The sequence below is a fragment of the Chinchilla lanigera genome, unplaced genomic scaffold (genome assembly GCF_000276665.1).
Source record: "Chinchilla lanigera isolate Chin_1 unplaced genomic scaffold, ChiLan1.0 scaffold00004, whole genome shotgun sequence".
NCBI classification, from domain to species: domain Eukaryota; kingdom Metazoa; phylum Chordata; class Mammalia; order Rodentia; family Chinchillidae; genus Chinchilla; species Chinchilla lanigera.
Genome location: NW_004955405.1, coordinates 12,460,025 through 12,481,063, shown reverse-complemented (window position 1 = coordinate 12,481,063; position 21,039 = coordinate 12,460,025). Strand labels below are relative to the sequence as shown.

General features: G+C 33.8%; 1 protein-coding gene across 1 annotated transcript in view; it reads right to left on the bottom strand.

Annotated features, from left to right (window-relative positions):
* The window catches only part of Trhde (thyrotropin-releasing hormone degrading enzyme), a 395,306-nt gene that overhangs the window by 143,690 nt on the left and 230,577 nt on the right, over positions 1–21,039 (bottom strand). The window contains exon 6 of the mRNA XM_005374325.2: positions 9,960–10,097. Within this exon, the coding sequence (XP_005374382.1) occupies positions 9,960–10,097 (138 nt within the window). The remainder of the gene's footprint in view (positions 1–9,959; positions 10,098–21,039) is intronic.

Here is a 21,039-nt window from a genome sequence, read left to right as displayed (position 1 = left end):
CGTGGAGGGGAACATCATGAGAACTAAAGAAAGAGAACAAGTACCAGAAGGCTACACGAGCTCAGGAAGCACAGGGTGAATGGAAGTCGAGGAATGGCCTTATTGCCCACTGTAAAGACTTCGCCTTTATTTTTATTTTTGGTGAGGAGTCACTGTAGTTTTTCCAGAAAAGGGAAATTGGCATTATCTGACAGGTTTTAGAAACATCACTCTGCATACTTCATTAAAGAGAGACTGCAGCAAACCGCAGGTAGAAGCAAAGAGAACTCAGGACACTTGTGCAGTAGTATGGCAGAGATTCAGACCAGGATGGTACAAATGAAGGTGGTGAGAAGAAGTAAGGTTCTGGAAATATTTGGACAGCAAATACTTGCAAGATTCCCTGCCCACCAGGATAAGAGGATGTAGACTGACCTGAACACGGGAGTCACCATCCACTGAGGTTGTTAACATCATAACTTGGTATGAGCTATATTATTTGTGAAGGGCTCTGTAGATAACAGCCTGGAATTGGGACTGAAAGCACTTTTACATCAAATGTTGTCTTGTCCATTTGCTAGATACCTGAGCCTGTGGCTACGTAAGCCTCATTTTCAGCAAACCTAAAATGAGTTAGAAGTGCCTACATTACAAGTTTTCTGTTAGGAGTAAATGAGGTAATACATGTAAAAAGCATTTCCTAAAATGTCTTGTACATAGTAATTAGTCATTAAATGATGGATGTGATTTATGGTTACAGTTACATTTAGCATAATTACTATTTTAATTTCATGTGATTTATGTCTATTGTTATGATATATTTTTGAAGTAAGGCAAAACAAGGCATTTTGTATACAAAGTCTGTACATACGTTCTCTACATATTAATCCTGGTCTAGTTAACATTATGCTGTGGATGAGGGCGTTAGTACTATAAGAGATGATAGATGTAAGTGAGTCACCATGCAAAGATTTTCAAGCTTTAGGTATGGAATATGTTGACAGAATAGCCCAAGTTAAACTTCCATCATCATTCCCTTTTTAAAAATACGTGTTCATCGTGACCCTTGTGGATTTTTTTCCCCACTTTCTATTCTTTCCTTTCATTTACTATAATTTGGTTTTGTTTTAGAAGTATACTTTGATATAAGAATTGCTGAAAAGTGTTCTTGTTTTTAAGAGATCTTCTTTAAAATACTGCAGGCATTTTGAAATCTGTTCCTCTCCTCAAGCTTGTAAGCAACCCTCACCACTGTGGCATCATATGTAAATTTAATGAGCATTCGCTCACTTTCATCACCCAGGTCATTGGGTCATTGATTCTTATTTCCCTGTGTGCTGTTATAGCAAAGACTGTTTCAATTCATCTTTACCAGTCCTTCCTGTTTATTAGCATTATTTGCCTCCTTCCAATACATTTTTAGGATAAAAGCAGCCTCACCTTCAATTATTCAAATGACAAACAAACTTGTTATTTTACTGTTCCTAAATGTTTTAATAGGGTAGTTCTCAGATTTTCCCTAGTCTAAAAATATATAATTTTAAGAAGGTTTGGTTTTTTTTTTTTTTTTTTTTTTTTTTTTTTGCTTTTAAGACTAGTCTAGAAATAGTTCATAGCAAACATTACTTGGAGGCTGGGGGTTTAGCTCAGTGGCACAGCGCCTGCCTGGCAAGCGCAAGGTCATAAGTTCAATCCCCGGTACCAGGGGGAAAAAAAAAAAAGCAAACATCACTCAGTGTTTCTTCAAAGAAACTCAGTTCTTAAGTTCAAATTCACAAAAATCAGTATCTGATTTGTTAGATCCTAATCCTTTTTTCTCTATAGTAATTCTCTATACCTTTATTACATATTTCTCTTTTTTAAAAATTAAAGTGTGATGAAATTGTCACTTAGGAACAATAATAAAAACACGTGGAACTAATTAGGATATTATTAAGGAAATAATTACGAGAGATTATAAGCTAGTAAAACAGATGTAATGAGAGTAGACTGTTGGTAGAGGTTAATGTTGGCTAGAACTTCAGGGAGAAAATCACAGAAGTAGCAAATCATTTTACTAAGTGCTACATACATTATTACAAAAAATATGTTCTACTTTTTACAACGTCAGTCTCTATAATCTTTTCTGAATTGACAAAATCAATCATATTAATTCCATCTTGACTGCATCTACAGAATACAGTCTTTCTAGAATGAAATTTGATTGTTACTTCTCTGCTTCAAATTCTTGTTTAGTTCTTGACCTGTTGTACAAAATATAGACTTAAGCATAACAAAAATATCTCCCAACTTCTTACTCTGCTTATCCTCGAAGAAACCTGTCTACTATTTTACATACACACACTTTTGCAACCCTGTTGAGATCTTTGACGTTCCGTATAATCAAAATTGTGTTGATTTTCTGGTCCTTCTCTGCACAATAGTTTTCCTACCTAACTCTCCCTTGACAGACGATGAGCATCTGATCCATGATGGCCTATTCCACTTCTTTATCCCAGGGGACATGAGGATTGGCCCTTGCCATTCTATTGTGTAATTGAAATTGAAATAAACCATAGCACTTGAGGGGAACATACTGCTTCCACTGGGAGAGAGATAATTTACTTTTTCTCTGAATTCATTGAGATCACACATCTGAAGATGCTATTAGCTTTAACTAGTTTGAGGCACCTATCAAAAAATCATCTAGAAATTAAATCAAATTGTGACAAAGAGAACCAACGAACTGATGAAAGGTAGTGTCTAATGTGTTAAAATACCTGACACAACCATTTCTGAAGTTGCTATGTAACTCAGACAGATGAACTATTTGGTCAATAATTTTTAACTGCTTAAGATTTTTTTTCAGTTAGTTTTCTATATTGAAAATGAAAATATTGCTGATTACTACTATGTTACTGAATGTATTTATTTATAAACTGTCTCTATTTTATGTGTTATTATACCCCAGTTCTCAGTACATGGTCAAATATAAGCAGAGGCTTATGAAAAGATTTTGAAATGAATTTTCTAGCCAAACTTACTGATCAGTACAGTAATGATTAAGAATACTGTTAATGAAACTTATTTCCTTGGGAAACATATCCCTGAGCTAATAATGATCCTATGTGCTCATCTTTAGGTTGAAAATTGTTGCAATAAAAAATTCTTTAAAGTGATTAAGATAATTAAATTAAATTAATAGATGTAAAATGGTGGCACAGGGTCTACAACAGTGCCTAACACAGAGTGAGCATTAATAACTGCTAACCATTGTTTATTATGGCTATGTAATCTTCTGTATTGTCTTATATTACAAAATGTCATGGCTTACCCCATCCACCTGAAGTTTAACTAGTTGTCACAGATTAACACATACCAACTTTCTGATCAGAAGAGCCTAAGTGGAGCTAAACTGGAGGACTAGAGTAAAACACTGAGTGTACAGTAAGTCCTGCTATTAAGAGTCTCATATAACTTCCCTGAGATTTTATCCTGCTTTCCTCTTTTCACGGTTGCACTTGAAGATTATTTTTTAGAGACAGCAGCAGACAACAAAGCCTTCTTTTTCTCTATATCTTTAGATGGCTGATTTGGTACTATCTAAATGAATCCAAAAAATGAATGCACATCCAGTAAACATGATGAAGTAGTAGACAGAAAATCAATACGGATATGGGTGACTTGAACAACTACATCAGCCAATTTGGCCCAACTAGCACTTATGGAACAATATAGCCAACACCAGTGGAACACACTTTTTTAGAACATATAACACTTATACCCACAGACACTAATTTCTGGACCATAAAACAAGCCTTACTAAACTGAAAAAGATTTATGTCATACAGAGTATATTCACTGGACACAACAGAAATAAGAAATGAATAATACAAACTTTTCTGGGAATTTTTCTAATGTTTTGAAACCAAGCAGCACAATTTTAATCAGCCATGGAGCAATTAATAAATTAAATGGCAAAGTATCTGCAAGTGAAGAAAAAAAAATTTCAATATATCAAGTTTCTGAGGATTTCCTATGCAGTCAGTTTAGGAGAAAATTTATTGAATAAATATCCACATAAAAATAAAAAGACTCAAATTAATGACTTCAGCTTGTACCTAAAGAAATTAGGTAAAAGAATAAGCACAAGTATTTTAAATAAAGAAATAGTAATTATTGGAGAGAAAAATCTATGCCACAGAAAACAAGAAAGAAAATCAATGGCACAAAAAGATGTTCTTTGAGAGGATCAATAAAATTTATAAACTTCTAGGGAGACAAATAGGAATAAAAGGGATAAGACACAAACTGCCAATATATGAAATGAAAGAGGTCACATCATTAAAGATCCTCTGACTATTACAGGGATAACCAGGGAATACATCATGCACAAGTTTATGTCAATAAATTGAACATTTTATGTGAAATGGGCCAAATCCATGAAACAGAAACAAACTACTAAGGTTCACTCAAAAATGAATTAATAGAAAAATTCACTACATATTAATGAAATTAAACTATTATAAAACAAATTATGAAAGAAATTTCACACCTATATTACTGTACTGGTAAAATTCTACCAAACATTTAGGAAATAAATACAACTTTTACACAAAGCATCCTAAAAGGATGTAAAAGAAATAAGTTCCCATTCTATGAAGTTAGCATAATGGGAATAAAAAACAAGATGTTACAAGAAAGCTAAAAGCCAGTGTCCCTCAATAACATGAATGCAAGATGCATATACATTTTAGCAAACTTATTCCAGTAAGATATAAAAACAATAATGCATAATGACAAAAAAGCACTTGTATTTGTTGCAGTAAATCAAGGATGACTAACATTCAAATCAGTAATATGATCAATATAATACACCATATTGCAAATTTAAAAATATACATATAGCTAGTCTAATCGATTCAGAAAAAGCACTTGATCTAATCAGCATCCATTTCTTATTCAAACTCAGCACTGTAGAATAAAGGAAACCTCTTCAGCCTGGTATACAGTATGTATAGAAATTTAGAATCATCAGACATAGTGGTTAAAGACACTATGGTTAAAATTAGGACCAAGACAAGGTATCTTTTCTCACTACTTTAGCACTGTGCTAGATGAAAACACAAAACAAAAAACTCATAAATGGAAATTAAAAAGCAATGTGAAATACTTAGAACATGTCTGAGAGAAAAGCATAAAAACTACATTTCTAAGAGAAAATAAAAAGGACCTAAAGGAATAGAGAGCTATTCTTTATCCAGAGTTCAACCAATATTAAAATGTCATTTCTTCCAAACTGTCTTATAAATACAATGAAATCCCTGCAATTCCAACATAGGTTTTATAGACATTGATGGATTCATTCTTGAAGAAATGCAAAGGACTAAGAAAAATAGAATAATTTTCAAAGAAAGGAGTTGAGCATGGTAGTGTATCCATATTCCTATAATTCCAGCACTTGGGAGGCTGAAGCAGAGCAATTGCCAGGAGTTCCCGGCCAGCCTCAATTATAGCACAAGACCCTGTCTCAAAAACTGAAAAAAAAAGAAAATATAAAGTTGGAGGACTAACATAACTTTATTTCACAATTTAGCACAATGCTACACTAGTCAGGACTCTGGTATTGGAGCCAAGATAGGCAAATATATTAATAGAACAGAATAAATAATCTAGAGATAGACTTTTGCATCTACACTTCACTGATTTTGTGTGTGTGTGTGTGTGTGTGCCTTTTTGAGACAGTGTCTCACTATGAAGTTCAGGTTGACCTTGAGCTCACTTGGTAGTCCAGGCTGGCCTCAAACTCACAAAGATCCTCCTGCCTCCTGCCTCAGTCTCCCGAGTGCTGGGATTATAGGCATGTGCCACCACAGCCAGCTCACTTCACTGATTTTTAACAAACGTGAAGAGACAATTCAGTGAAGAAAAGATAGACTTCAACAAGCATCCTTTGAATAATCATGCCAAAAAACAACTGGAGAAAAAGAAAAAGTAATGCAAATTTTGTATGCATGCAGATGTTATTCCAAATCAATCACAGATAGGGGCTGGGGATTTAGCTCAGTGGCACAGTGCCTGCCTGGCAAGCACGACAGCGTGAGTTCGATTCCTGGTGCCAGAAAAGTAAATAAATAAATAAATAAATAAATAAATAAATAAATAAATAAATAAATAAATAAGAACTTAATAATTAAAATTAAAGAAACAATCACAGATCTAAACATAAATCTAAACTATGAAACTTCTAAAAGAAAAATCAAGTGAAAACCTTGAGCTTGAGTTACGCAAAGCCCACCTAGACTATTAATCAAAGAAATTTGCTATAAAGAGAATACAATGAAAACTGAAACCTTTTGCTCATGGAGACAGTGTCATGAAAACAAAAGCCAGGATGCAAATTGGGAAAATAAGGCCATTTGAAAATCATATGACTGACAAAGGATCTGTACTCATAATACTATAAAAGAGCCCTCAAAAGTCAATCATAGAAATCAAGCTAATTTTTTAATGGTAAAGAATTTGAACTGTTCTTCTCAAGAAGTACACGTAAGGAGAAATGTGCAAATAAAATATTTCAGTCTCTGTAGTTATTACACAATCACAATTTCCAACCATAGTGAGATACCACTAGATCATCTTAAATTAATACACCTGATTAAACATAGTTGATGTAGGTGAAGAAGAAGAGACCCTAAAACTCTAATACATTACTGGTGGAAATGTACAATACAATGGTAAAATATTAAAATTTAATATTTGGAAAGCAGTTTAGCAGAGTCTTATAATATTAAACATATATAACATATGATCTGGATACTCTATTCCTCAAGTATTTACTCACAAGGAAGAAAAGCAAATAAGAAAGAGCATGCATTATATGATTCAATTTACATAAAACTCTAGAAAATGTAAGTTAATCCACAGGTTAAAAATGGCTAACGACTACTTGTTAGATCTTTCTTGCATATCTTTGTTTTCCTGAGAAACCACTTTGAAGATACCAACATGTATTACAGCAGCCATTGATAATTTCTTACCAATCTGTCCATAACTCTGTAATGTTTCTATTGTTCCTATGCTATTTCGTAAATGGATGTATGTTTACTACTATGCATTTTCAGCAACCATTGAGAATAGTCAATGATTATTTGATTGATCAGTCATGAATAGCTCTATTTGTTTTCCCTAGAAATCACTTTGATGAAACCAAAGTATAGTACAACAACCATTGATAATTTCCTACCATTTTTTTCTGTAACTCACTATTACTTGTCTATTTGTTTTCCTGAGAAACTATCTTGAAGATACCAATAGGTAAAATAACAACCATTGATATTGTCCTACCACTTTGTCTATAATTTGGTAAATCCCCCTATTATTGTTATCCTTCTTTTACTCTTCTAAAGAAATGAATTTTTAAAAATGGCTAATGGAAGAGAGATAGGAAAAAGGATTACAAGGGAACACTAGAAAACATCTTGTGGTGCTTGGTAATTTCCAGCTTGTTTATGGCATTTTCACTGCATAGGCATGTCAGAACACATAAAGTTGTACTTTGTAACATGCTGATATGCAGTTTATTAAATTTCGATTACACTTCAATATAGCTATTAAAGAAAAAAGAAATTTGCTTTTTCTTGAGAAGTCTTCATTGGAAATGGGTCGATTCTATCATCAGTTGAAGTCTGCACAGTAAGAACTGTATGTCCAGTGGTGTTTACATCGTAAAGATGTAAGGGTAGAGGCAAGTCAGTCAAAACCATTTATAATGGTGGTTCTGAGCATGGTAGTGTAGTTTGCTCATTCTTTAATTTGTAAATTAGCAAGACTTTAAATAAAATGTAGAGAATTTTAAAAATAATCATTGTATGTTCAGTCTGTCCTACTGTTTTGAATCTTAACCCACTGGAAAAAATTTGAAAGTCCTCAAATCCATGGCATTTGGAATGGACATTATGTGTAAAAGTACATTCATAACATATTTAATCCAAATATTTTCCTGATTTTATGCATGCTGAAGTAAAACTGGCAATTATAAATAGTTGTCTAGAATTGAGACTAGAGAAAAGTAACTATAGTTGTACCTCTAAGCCTATTTCAAGCTATATTAATTCATTCTTTTCTGCATTATATATTTAAACTAAATTTATATCTAATGAAACTTAGCCAAAACCTTCATATATGAAAATGAAAGTTTTATTAAATATGCCATAGTCTCAAGGTCCATCCATTTAGTAACAAATGTCTCAAGTTCATCCTTCTTCATAGCAGAGTAGCACTCCATCATATTTAAAAATTATGTTTTATCAATTCATCAATAAACATACCTACATGCATGCATGCATAAATATGCCATGGTCTTAAACTTCCACTTATTTTTCTTCTTTTTTAAAATTTAAGTAAGTTTATTTAAGAACTTAGGTATATACCCAAATACACTTATCACATTCACCATAAGGAATTTGTACCAGTACATAATGTACCTTGACTTATCTTATTTTTCCTCCCATTCCCCTCCCCTCCCTTCAACCCCTCTTCCCTTTCTTATTTACAAATCTTTGTTCCCATTTATCTCTCTTTTCTCACTTTTTCTTTCCCCTTCCTACCCTTCCCCTCCCCATCCCAGTTCCCCTTTCCTTTTGACCAGCTCCTTTCCATTTTCCCATATCTCTTATACAATTTGGTTCTTATTTACACTTTCAGTTTCTCACACCAGTGAGACAATGTGATATTTACACATGTGTGTCTGCTTTATGTCACTTAAGAGTGTGGCCTCAAGGTGCATCCATTTAGCTAGAAATGTCTCAAGATTACCATTCTTTATGGCAGAGTAGTGCTTCATTGTATAAAATAAAACACACCTTTTTTATCATACCACGAGGGTATATATCCACCCATGCATATAGTGGCACAGTTTGTAGAAGCTGAATCTTAGAAACAACCAATTGTTCTTATGAAACAACCAATTGTTCTTATGAAACATCAGAAGTAGCCTCTTTGAACCAATTCAGTGATCAGTTACTTAAAAGGACATCTGTTCATTACATTTTGTATATTTTCATATTATACACTACATTACTAATTAACAATCACTGAGATAGTCATTACCTCAGTATAAAACCTGATATCCTAATTATCATACCAAGGACTTGTGTATTAGTATATGACTTTTAGTTATCAAGTACAAATATAATTCATAGAAAAATTAATATCTTTTCCAAAATATGTAACATTATAAGTCAATAAAAAGTACATGGAATTTCCAATAAATGTAATTGAATTTACACTGAATATGACAGCAGGCTCTAATCATTACTTCTTAAGTGACTAGTGAGTGTTATTCATTAAGATGTACATTTTCATGTTAAAATCAGAATTAACTAATGGATAAAGATATAGGGAAAAATTCTAATTCAGGCATCAATGGAAAAAACTCAGACAGCACATTTATTTTATATCTACTCATTTTTCAAAATTATTCTTAATCATTGAAAGACAAGTCTTTAAAATTTCATTTATTATCCAGGAAATGAACTTAATTTCCAAAATCTTCCTCAAGTAATATTTATAAACTTCATGTGTCATAGCGCTGTCCATATACATTTGCATCAGCCAATCAAAATAAATAAGTACTTGAGGGGCATTGGTGAAAATAATTTGTCACCAAATAGGTCAACTCTCTTATTAATAATAATAAAACTGACATTTACATAACATCATTTGTATAGCAATTTCATACCGTCTCTAAACATTTATTCATTAATCCCTTCAATATGCCTATGCATTATTTGGCAAACATTCATCTCCATTTCACTGATTAATAAAGCAAATTCTAACTCAGAAAATGACGTGAACTTAGTGCCTCTGTTTTCTAACACACAATCCATTTCCATTTATCCTGAAGAAGTGAAAAATATATTACCTCTATCATGAGATAATCTGATTATACCAATCGTAAAATAGCCAGTGCGCACTTGGTCTGATCAATACATTCCCACCTTTTTGTAGGCGATCCAGTCAAACACCCTGTCGATGTCTGTTGCTTGCAGCACTTCCTGGGATACCGGGTGGGAGCTGGCCAAACCATCCAGCAGCATCACTTCGTGCAGAACGTCTGTGAGAAACCTCTGCTTTTCCTGCAATGCAGCAGATAGGGTAATATCACAGACTGGCCATAGCTAAAACAGAATGTGCAAAACAACGTGGACAGAGTCGTGTCACTTAAATGCAGATGTTCGCACAAATCTCAAGAGAGTCCAGCAACTTAAATACCCCCATTAGGATCCTCTAAAATAGAGGTAGCTGATTTGAGCACAACTGAAATGGAAACCAATGGATTGAAATAGACCCTAAATATGATGCATAAAAACAGTGAACTCTCAGCAGTGGTTAAAGCAAATTTGGAGAGTAACACATACGGAAATGGAAGATATGGCCTTATTATGCCTTCTACAGGACTGAGACCACAATTTGGCCCAGATAAACTTTTTATGTAAAAATTCAATAGAATATTATCTTGCCATTGAGCACCACTTATTTCTAGTCAGTTAGAACAGCTCATCCTCTAATTCTCCATCCTCTCTACATATTGCTTTCTGAAGGAAATCCAAGAGACCAAGACACACAGTGAAAGACATTTTTACATCAGCTGACAACCTGCCAATGGATATGTGAATTCAGAATAATGAGTATAAAGCAGAATCATTAGGATCAATAGTCCACTTCCATTAAATAATGAAAACAGATAAATTCATAAGACTTCTAGTCTCTGCTTGCTGACATATTAGTATTTGTTCTGATAAAACAGGTTATGTTAGAAATAAACTAAAGATAAGGTGCTCCTCTGAGGTGTTTGTTTTAAAAATATCTGCTTTAATGGCACCGTTAGAATTTCTTAACAAAAATGCTATTCTTAGGCTTCCTGAAAGTCTGCCTTCATTGATGGAGCAAGGGAAGGAGAAAGAAGTTGCAAAGGAGAGCAAGGGCTAGATAGCCCCTCAGTAGTCAGGATCTAATGAGCATCATTCCAGAGATTAAAGATCGCAGCATCTAAATCATGCTGCCTCACTTGGAATTTGCTCCACGAGTCTCCTAGTTTTGAGACAGCAGATAAACAACAAGTTACTTCTGAGTGCTAATTTCTAGATGAGTGCACCGATTCTGGAATTGAAAAAGTGAAAATGAAGATTAAATATGCTAAGGAAAGAGCAGTCAACTGGGCATATATGTATATAAGTAAAATCTGGCTTTAAAGAATATTGTTTTCATCTTCACTTGTTCAGTGACGTACTATGCTTAGTTAATAATTTAATTAACTAGCCTCCCAACTATATTCTGTGAAGTTTATTTTCTAATAGATTAGCCCACACTGTCTCTGACACCAAACTACACTCTGACCACTATATAGAGACCTTACTATAGATTTGGGGGGACTTTAAGAAATTTAAACATTAATCTTCTTCTTCTTAAAATTTTAAATCATCATTCTTCTCCCCTTAATTTGTACTGGGTGAGGAAATTAACTTGAGAAATATAGTATTAGTTTATGTCATATCCTTAAGGTGCCACAGATGAAGTTCATAGCCTTAGTTAAGTGATAAAAATGACATAAAGTAATTATGAGCAAGGTACCATTTCTAGCACCTAAAAACAACTGTACACACACACACACACACACACACACGCACACACAAAGATCAAGCAAATGACTGTGAAATTAGAGAAAATGATCAGTTCCCAGCACTGAAAAAAAGGACAGAATTATACAATTCCAAAATAAAATGGCAAATGTTCCGTTTAAGCAAATATGTAATCAATCCTATTACTCACTTAGTTTTAAAATACATCGTAAAACCATCTGAGATTAGAATTTGTGGAAAAAATTATGAAATGTTCAATCCTCATTCAACTTGAGCAATGAACACCTTGATGACTAAGAAGTACCCACTGAAGATGTGATTCCATTCTGAAGATAAATGATGTTCAGCTCTTCCAACAGTGATTGGCTGCTCCATTGCATGTCATTCAAATACTATAGCTCATCAGCCCAACACCACATGTAAAATGGTCTTAAAACAATGCCTTACTTTAACCTTAATTTTTAATACTTAGCAATAATAAATATGTACTGACCAATGTTAAAATTTAACAAATGTAAAAAAATTAATAAATGCATTTTTGATTTGCTAAAGATGTCATTTTATAGGGGTATAAAATAAATGCTGTGTAATTTGAAAAATGAAATCTAAATTTCTAAGAACAAACTTTCAAGTTAATGCAAACATAAATTATATAATATCAAATTGTTTCATGCTTCTCGGAAAAAAACAAAAAAAAACCTGTGACTAATTAAAGGAATTTTAGCAAGTAGTATTTTAATTTAACAGGGTTAAGTCATCAACAAAATATTCATCTTCTATTTTGTTAGAGAGACCTGTATCATATGATGGAGTAAAAAGTTAATATGCATAAACAGGGTAAGAAGTTAGAGTAGGTGGTGTGGCAGTATGCACTCACAAAGCACAGAAGAAAATAATACCTTAAATTCAGAAAACAAAAGAGGAAATTCTGGCCAGATCACACCCAATTTAACAGAACCATAAAGACCTTCCAAAAAAGAAAGTATTAATAATTCATTAAGGCCTGTGTAGTGGTTGATTGATTATGTCAACTTGAGAAGTCTAGAAGCATAACTAAACTTGGCTCAGCAATTGGCCCAGCAATTCTACACCCTAGGGTGTAGAGGAGCCACCCTAGGGTGGATCATCACCTAGATAATATAAAGGAAAATCAAGAAGGACAGAGGTACTTCCATTCCTTTTGGAGGAGCTCCAGTCTTCACCTTCAGCTTGGACTTAGTCTCCTGGCTTCTAGTGCAGACTTCGGCTTCCACCTTGGATCCTTCAGCCTTCCATCACAGACTCACCGGCCTCCTGGTACGGACTTGCACGGAACTCTGCAGTGAAATCCAGACCCTGCACTGATTCCTTCCGTCTTCAGTGTGCAGACACCCTCTGCACGCTTCCTCATACAACTCTCTGGCTGCCCGTCATAAGCCAATCTTGTAATTTCTTACAATTTGTACATCCTGTGTTATATCTGTTCCTCCAGTAAAACCCTGACTGATACAGCCTGTATAACTATTAAATAAGCAGTGATCATAGCTCATCAGGCCTGGTTAGAGCTCTCATCATTATCAATATCAATGTCAGCAATAACAATTGTGAAAATTGTTAAGTACAGATTATTTGCTGAGACTGAGTTCTAAAATGAAATAAGAGATATCCTAGCTCTCAGGTCGCATCAAGGATAAAGCAAAATACTTTACCGTAATGAATGAAATAATAGTTTTCTACGACAAGGGAGAAGTGTTAAAGGGAGTTTAAGAAAAAAATTCTGTAAAACACAATTACTCAATTTTTCTGTACGTTTTCTGGAAGATCTTTACCTTACCAATGAACCTTTAAGTTTGGTATGTGAGATGGGCATGTGTATGTATATGTGTGTGTGTGTGTGTGTGTGTGTGTGTGTGTGTGTGTGTGAACCTATTTACTCAGGGAAAAGTATACTTTTAGTGAATGTTCAATGATTACTTTTTATTATACTTCACATTTTTAGGTCACCATGTTTAGTTACCTATGACTTTCAAAAAGTAACACAATGAAACAAAAAGGAGAACTTAAAAATCTGTTTAAAAGAAATACAGTGTTAACAGTAACCTTAATCCTACCACCTTAGTGTAGACATTGTGCAGAGGTCTTGTGCACATATAACCTCATTTAAACAGGTACAATAATATCAAATACATCATTTTAGTTTCACTTATTTTATAAATACACTACACATGAATTTTTGGAGAACTATTCACAAGAAAAATAAATGATAATAACTATTCATGAGAAAAATAAATGAGTGTAAACGTACAGCATTGATAAACATACCATCAAGCTACCATTTTCTTTATTCGTTCCTTTAGTAAATATAGATTATCTGCTTTATGTCACAAACTGTGTTATAGAATATCTGCTTTATGTCACAAACTGTGTTATGGTTAGGGACTAAACAGATGTCTAAACTTTAGGTTTTAACCTTAAAGAACTCAAGAGCAGAAGTAAAGGTACAATAGAAATATAGAAAAACTGCAAACTGTACCATAGCACAGAGGATGGTAGATTATTTCAGAAAGGCTTCACAGGGGAGAAAGTGAACTTTTGAAAGATAAAGGGTTACTCAGAAAAATGGGGACAGGAGCAGCTAATAGGGCAAGTCCAGAGCAGAGGAAACATGCAGAAAAAGCCCCCCTGAATCCTCAGTTATCAGGTTGAAGACTTCGTTCTTAACAAATGAAGAGTGACAAGCATGATGATGAAATAAGAGGAGTGTCCTAGGAACACTAGTTTATCTTTGGGTACAGGGTGGCTTGATACATCTGGAGCCAGGAGGCAGGAAGAGACTATTGTACTAAAAGGGAAGGTGGTAATGACACATTAGGACAAAGTATTGCTGAAGGACAGCTGGGTCTGAGAGATTCTTAGAATGAGAAATCAAAAATACTGACGACTTGATGTCCTGGTCCTCTAAAAAAATGGATGGAAAGTATGAACAAATTGCTGGCTTTTACAATTGATGGAATTTTAAAAAATAAGAGAGTATTGACAGACATGGAAAAGTGGAAAAGATGTAATGTGGAATACAAACTAAAAAGATCAGTAGTATCCCTTTGAGCAATTTTTTTCCCTTTCACAATATCTACTGTACCTTTTGGGTTTTATGTACTGTTTCATGTTCCTACACTAGGGAGACAATATGATGTTTACATATGTGGTTCTGATTTATTTCACTTATGAGTATGGTCTCTAGTTGCATCCATTTACCTATAAAAGCCTCGAGTTTATCTTTCTTTATAGCTAAGTAATACTCCACTGTATAAAAATACCACATCTTTTTTATCCATTCCTCAGTTGATGGGCATTTGGGTTGTTTCCAAGATTTAGCTATGACAAATTGTGCTGCTATAAACATGGGTGCATATATATCTTTCTTATTTTGTTATATTTTATTCTCTTTAAAATAAAAAAATGAGAGAAAATATCAGTTTTAGGCATGTTACAAGGACAATCACAGGGAGCATGCAAAAGAGGTGTGCAACGTGTACCTGAAAGGATAAGCCTGAGTCTAAGAAGCAAGGGTGAAAATTCTTTGGGCAACACATATATATGTATATGAAGTTTCAAAAAGAATTCATCCCTTATAAAAACTACTTATATATGAGCATTTCATATATTGGTATTCAGGATAAGATGCGAAGAGAGTTAAGAATTCTTCTCATAGCGTCAAATACAGCTGAGAAATTATATCTCTGAATATCTCAATACAGCTTCTGCCTCACTATGGTAAAGTCTAAGGAGTTAAAAGAAAACGTGGCTGGTCTCCCCGCAATCATGGGAGATGGGTGGGAAGACAAGCAAAGGTAAAGGTACAGCAGGTTCCAACAGGAATGCTAACTAATTTTAGTGAAGAGCAACGTGAGGCAGATACTTTGACACTAGAAAAGACAGACAAAAAAAAAAATCAGAGAGCTATCTGAATAGTGATCAAAGAAAAATACATCAAACCAGAGAAAAGAAGATGAGATCGAAGACTGGGCCAATTCAAGTAGTGTTGGGGTATACACAGGCACAGAGAAAAAAAAAGGAAAAGGAAAGTCTCAAGACAGACATGGGTTGCATCAGAGCAGTCACAAGAACTCAATTAATTTTCTAGGAGGATGGATCTGAACATAAATGACTCTTCCAGTATTCCTGGGAGAAAAGACCAGTAGACTGCTGCAAAGTTGGTGAAGGAGCCCTGAAGTGGAAAAGCATGTCCGCCATTCACTCGCTGCATGACCTTGAGCAAGTTGCTCAAACTTTTTATACCCTGACATCCTCATTTGTAATCACGTGTGATGCAAAGATTGAACAAGTGAATCTACTCTGCAAATATTTATTAAGTACTGCTATATCTAAGCTGGTATGGCTAGTTCCAAGGACAGACAGACACAAAAACATGACGTCTACATTCAAAGACTTTAGTAGGAGGGGCAAAGATGAAAACAAATATTAAAATACAAACTGTTTTGAAGTAAAATTGTAAACAGGTTCAGGACATAGTGCAAACACACCAAGAAGGCTGTAATTTGTTCTGCCTGAGTGAGGACAGGAAAAGCTTCGGAGGTGACAGTTTAAACTGAATTTTTAAGGATGATTTGAGTTCTCTAGAAAGAAATCAGAGAAAAGGGTACTTGAGACCAAAATGGATTCATGGAAAAGTCAAGGAGATCTTTCAGCATGGTTTTGAGGCGCATCCACAGAATCTGGTGTGGCAAAAGGCATGGGATGAATTACTAGTAATAAGCATGAAGAGATAGACACGGAAAAAATCATCAGGGATTGTCTCTGCCAAGTCAGGAAGCTGGAGTTTGGAAGTGATGTCATCCAACCCACAGATAAAGAAGTATGAACAAACAGTGAGGAAGTGAACTGACTGATGAGCAACTGGAAACTGAGAACTAGGATCACATTGGACAATTATGAACAAGTACTGTGCAACATGGGCTTTATCTTTGTGATCACAAAGTGTATCAATTATATCTCTAAAATATAGTTAAATTTTATCTTAATCAGTGGTGATCATACAAGGTATTTCCTTTGAAATCCCAAAAACTATGATCAAATACTGATATAAACAGAAATATAGACATAAATGTGTATATAGGTATGTATTTAGATATATAAGCATATATAGGTTTACATATACGCAAATATTTTCTTTTCTCCGTAATTTCAAGTTTATGTAAAACAATATTTGATTCCAGTTTTCAATGCTCATAATGTTCCCTCACATAGACATAAAGGCAGTTTTGCATTTTTAAACTCACACAATAATAGTGCCTCACTGAAATTATTTGAGCAATATAATCTAATTTCACACACTCACTGCCTGTTTTCTGCACAGGAAGTCCTGTGCTACAGTTTGGGAGAACACAAGTGAGGCCTGTGTACTGTCTGCAGCTTGTTAATGCCATGTGATGATTCAGTGTTAGTAGCTTTAGGGAGCTCTGTAAGAGCAGAAAATAGAAATAAAGTTATGAATACAAATGCTTTCAGTTTCTGTGACTGTGTTGATTGAACCTCAACTGATTGATCATAAAAAGAAGAAATAAAACATAACATGTAATTTGTGATTTACCTGTCTAAAAACTTGGTACTACCATGTGAAAAAAAATTACCATTCTATAGGGTAAATAGTACGCCACATGAATCCATAGTAAACTGAACCTCTTGCTATGGAAGAGTAGAAAAATAGATACAGGTATACCTAGCATTGCAGAGCTGGAATTTTTATACTTATTTTCCATGACCGATTCAAATCACGCAAAGAGGTTAAAGCAGAGGGATCTGATCAAGAATTCAAAGAAGAAAAGTTAATATATAGGAGGATCTTTCAATCAGGTTTTATCCATATAAAATGGTAGCAAAGTAATGTTGCAGCTATCACCTTGTGTAAGAATATAATACATCATCATATTTGTAAAAACTATCTGAGAAATTATTTGTACAATAAGTTTCCTATGTCATTAAGATATCTTTACTCTATAAATTTTATATTACTATCATATTTTTGTAAGGTTCCAAAATACCTGAAAGTATTTTCAGCTTTCCAGTCAATACTTACAGAGATTTACTTATGAAGAATTGTATCACCATTTAGTTGACTAGTTCATATTTTATGCATAACTAAATCATACTGACAGAAGAGATAAAAGTAGAGATAGTGAAAACAAATGCTGCTTTCATATAGAAATGTATTTTTAAATTAACATTTCTAAATCTCATGTTTAAAATACACATGCCTAAGATTTTAATCTTGTTCTTGTGCAGCTTGTTACAGTATTTATATTAAAATCAAACTTGTGAAAATACACCTATATACAGTAGGCATTTAGGAATAAATTTCAAATAATCATCACTGATGTCCACAATGAAACAAGCAATATACCAAAAAGTTTCTCTCTATATTTATGTGAATAACCTTTCACAGAAAGCATCACAGAAACACAAAACTGAAAACATCTCTATTGATGTAACATTATTGTGGGATTTCACATAAACCTTAAAAGTAAGTAAAATAATGTTTTTTACGTTCTTATACCTTTAACTATTAGCGATATTTCATCTACTGCCAAACCACAAATTCTTTAAGAAATCTTAATCAATGCATACACTACAAAGGCAATTATATTTCTACAAGAATATCTTGGATGATTTGATAAGCCTCCCATAACCCCAGATAAGCCTCTGCACATTTCTTTATGAGGCACAATGCTCGCAAACAAACAAGGAGAAAGTAGGTTACACTGTGAATCTCTTCAGTGACGACATCCTTCAGCTGCGGATGTTTTGTTTTTAGCATCCAAGCTGAATGTGTCATGTCTCATATTACCCAAGATGTGATACAGCTAAGGGAAAATGCTAAGCTGGAACACAAAATGCAGTGCGTTACATACAACCACACGCCACAGACTTTTTTAAAGAACTATAAATATGCAATAATATCGATATGGCAGAAGTTACTATCTTTCATGTTTTCATTAATTATGGTAATCCTGTCTTACTGAACAAACACGTATGTGTGTCACATAATGTCATTCAAAGTAGTAATTTGAGTAGATTGTCTAATAGCTCCTTCTAATGCTAGCGTCCCCCTCAAAAAAGTCACTGTGAATAGTATTTTTCACATGCCATGGGCTTTCCTAACCCTCAAAAACTGCACATCACTGAGTTTCCCTTTGTTTTTGTGGATTTCTGACACCTTTATTCTTTCTTTCAAACACTTATCCAATATAATTTCTAGTATTCTAACAATTTATAATCTCAATATCCTTTTCAGTAGGCATAGATGTTATAACCTTTCATAAGTGATCTGTTCACCTTCACTCCATAATTTTCTGTACACTTTTGGCTAGACTTTTGTTGCTGAATACTTCATATATGCCACAGTTTGGTGCTGAGAAATGCTGTGAAATAGCCTCTAACCTAAGGAAGCATTCCATCTAGCGAGGGACTTACTTCTTCCCCTGTCCTAGTTAGCATGAACTCCTTCCTGCTCTTGCGGAGTGTCACTTCAGGATCCTATCCATAGATTTACATTTCTGATAGGTACGACTTCCTTCATCTTTTTTTTTTTTTTTTTGAGAGTTTAGTCTCTTTAATGAGCAGTGCTGACCAAATGATAAGCACATGCAAACAAATGAAACTGGATCCCTACGTTACAGGGCCCTCAAAATGCAACTCGAAATTAATTAAAGGGGTTTTTTTATTTTAAAGAGAAAAGAAAACAAAATGACAACAAAGACAAAAATAAAATAACACAAAAACAATAAAAATTACACAGAATTTCAAATTGGAGATACAATGATTGCAGATTAAAGATTTCAACGTGAAACCTGAAACTGGAACAGTCCTACTACAAAATCAGCAGGAAAGCTCCTATCTTGGTTTTGACAATGACGTTTTTGATGTACCACAGGTAGCAAATAAATAAACAAACAAGTGGGATTATGACAAACTGAGAAAACTTCTATACAAGGAAAACTTTGATAAAATGGAAAAGGAATCCATGGAATGGGAAAAAATTGGCAAACCATATGCATATGGTCTTCAACGTACTGTTTTTAATTTTGCTTTATGATAGTAAGAAAGTAGCACATATGCAGTGGAAAACACACTTTACATTTTGACCGTCTCTGGGGTGAACTCTATGTAGTGTGAAACACTCAGTACTGTGTAGTAGCAGTAAACTGTAATCTTGTTAACCACACAATCATGAGAATAAACAATCGATACAGCTGATAATCTACACAGTGGAATGTGCTGGTGAACTAGGATGTTTGGTAGGTTAGGTGTATTGAATATATTTTGTGACTTGATATTTTCACCTTATGATGCGCTTATTGAGATGCACTCCCATTATCAACTGAGGAGCATCTGTATCTGGTAAGAGTTAATCCAATATATAAAAAAATCAAACAGCTCAGTAGTAAAAAATAATAATAATCCTAGTTAATAATTGAGTAGACATTTCTCCAAAGAAAACACATGAATGATCAAATCATTAATCATTAAGGAAATGCAAGTGAGATATTATGGAGGATCACCTATCATCATAAAAGTGAAAGGTCACAAATGTTAATGAGAATGTATAGGAAAGAGAACCCTGGAATATTCTTGTTGGGAATGTAAATTAGTACAAACATCATGGGAAACAGTATGGAAGTTCCTCAAATAATTAAATTCCAACTATTATATAATATAAATACAACTATTATTTATGATTTAAATTACTTTGGGTAAGTATCTATCTTTAGGGACTTACCCAAAGTAATTTTTTTTTTAAAAGTTAAAAGGAGGGAAACATTAACAGACATACAACATTTTTCCTTCATCTTTTCAATAATACTGTCTGTGCTTTGGCAGGAAGAATATTTTCCTTCTCTATGCTTAATTTTTTGACAAGCTGATGAGACTTTTCAATAAAATTGTTTGCCAACCAAAAATTTTAAAAAGGTACACATTCATTTCTCATGTCCATCACGAAGAGTCATTAATATTTTGAAAGAAGGTAGACTCATTAAGGCACATTAATATTTCTGGGTAGTACTTAATTCAGAGTATTTTTAAGTAGATATTGACTAATCATTTAACAGTTTCCATTTTTGTTTAAATTCTAATAGAAACTTTCTCATACCGTTCAGCTCTGGAATAATTCCAAAGGATGAACTGACCATCTCACAGAAGTTATTCACATGGCTATCAAGTGGCTTACAAATTTTATAGTATTTTAATTTGTGAAATAAATAATTCAAATAATCTTAATTCTGGAAAAATTCCTAGTAACTTAACGACTGGATTTTTACAAAATGGCACATCAGTGATATAAATGGTCAATTTGTCAAATAACTTTGCCACATAAAAACTTTGTGTGTGTCAGATCAGAGATGTCTTTATGTTTCTAATGGAAAGGAAGGCACTAGTTTTT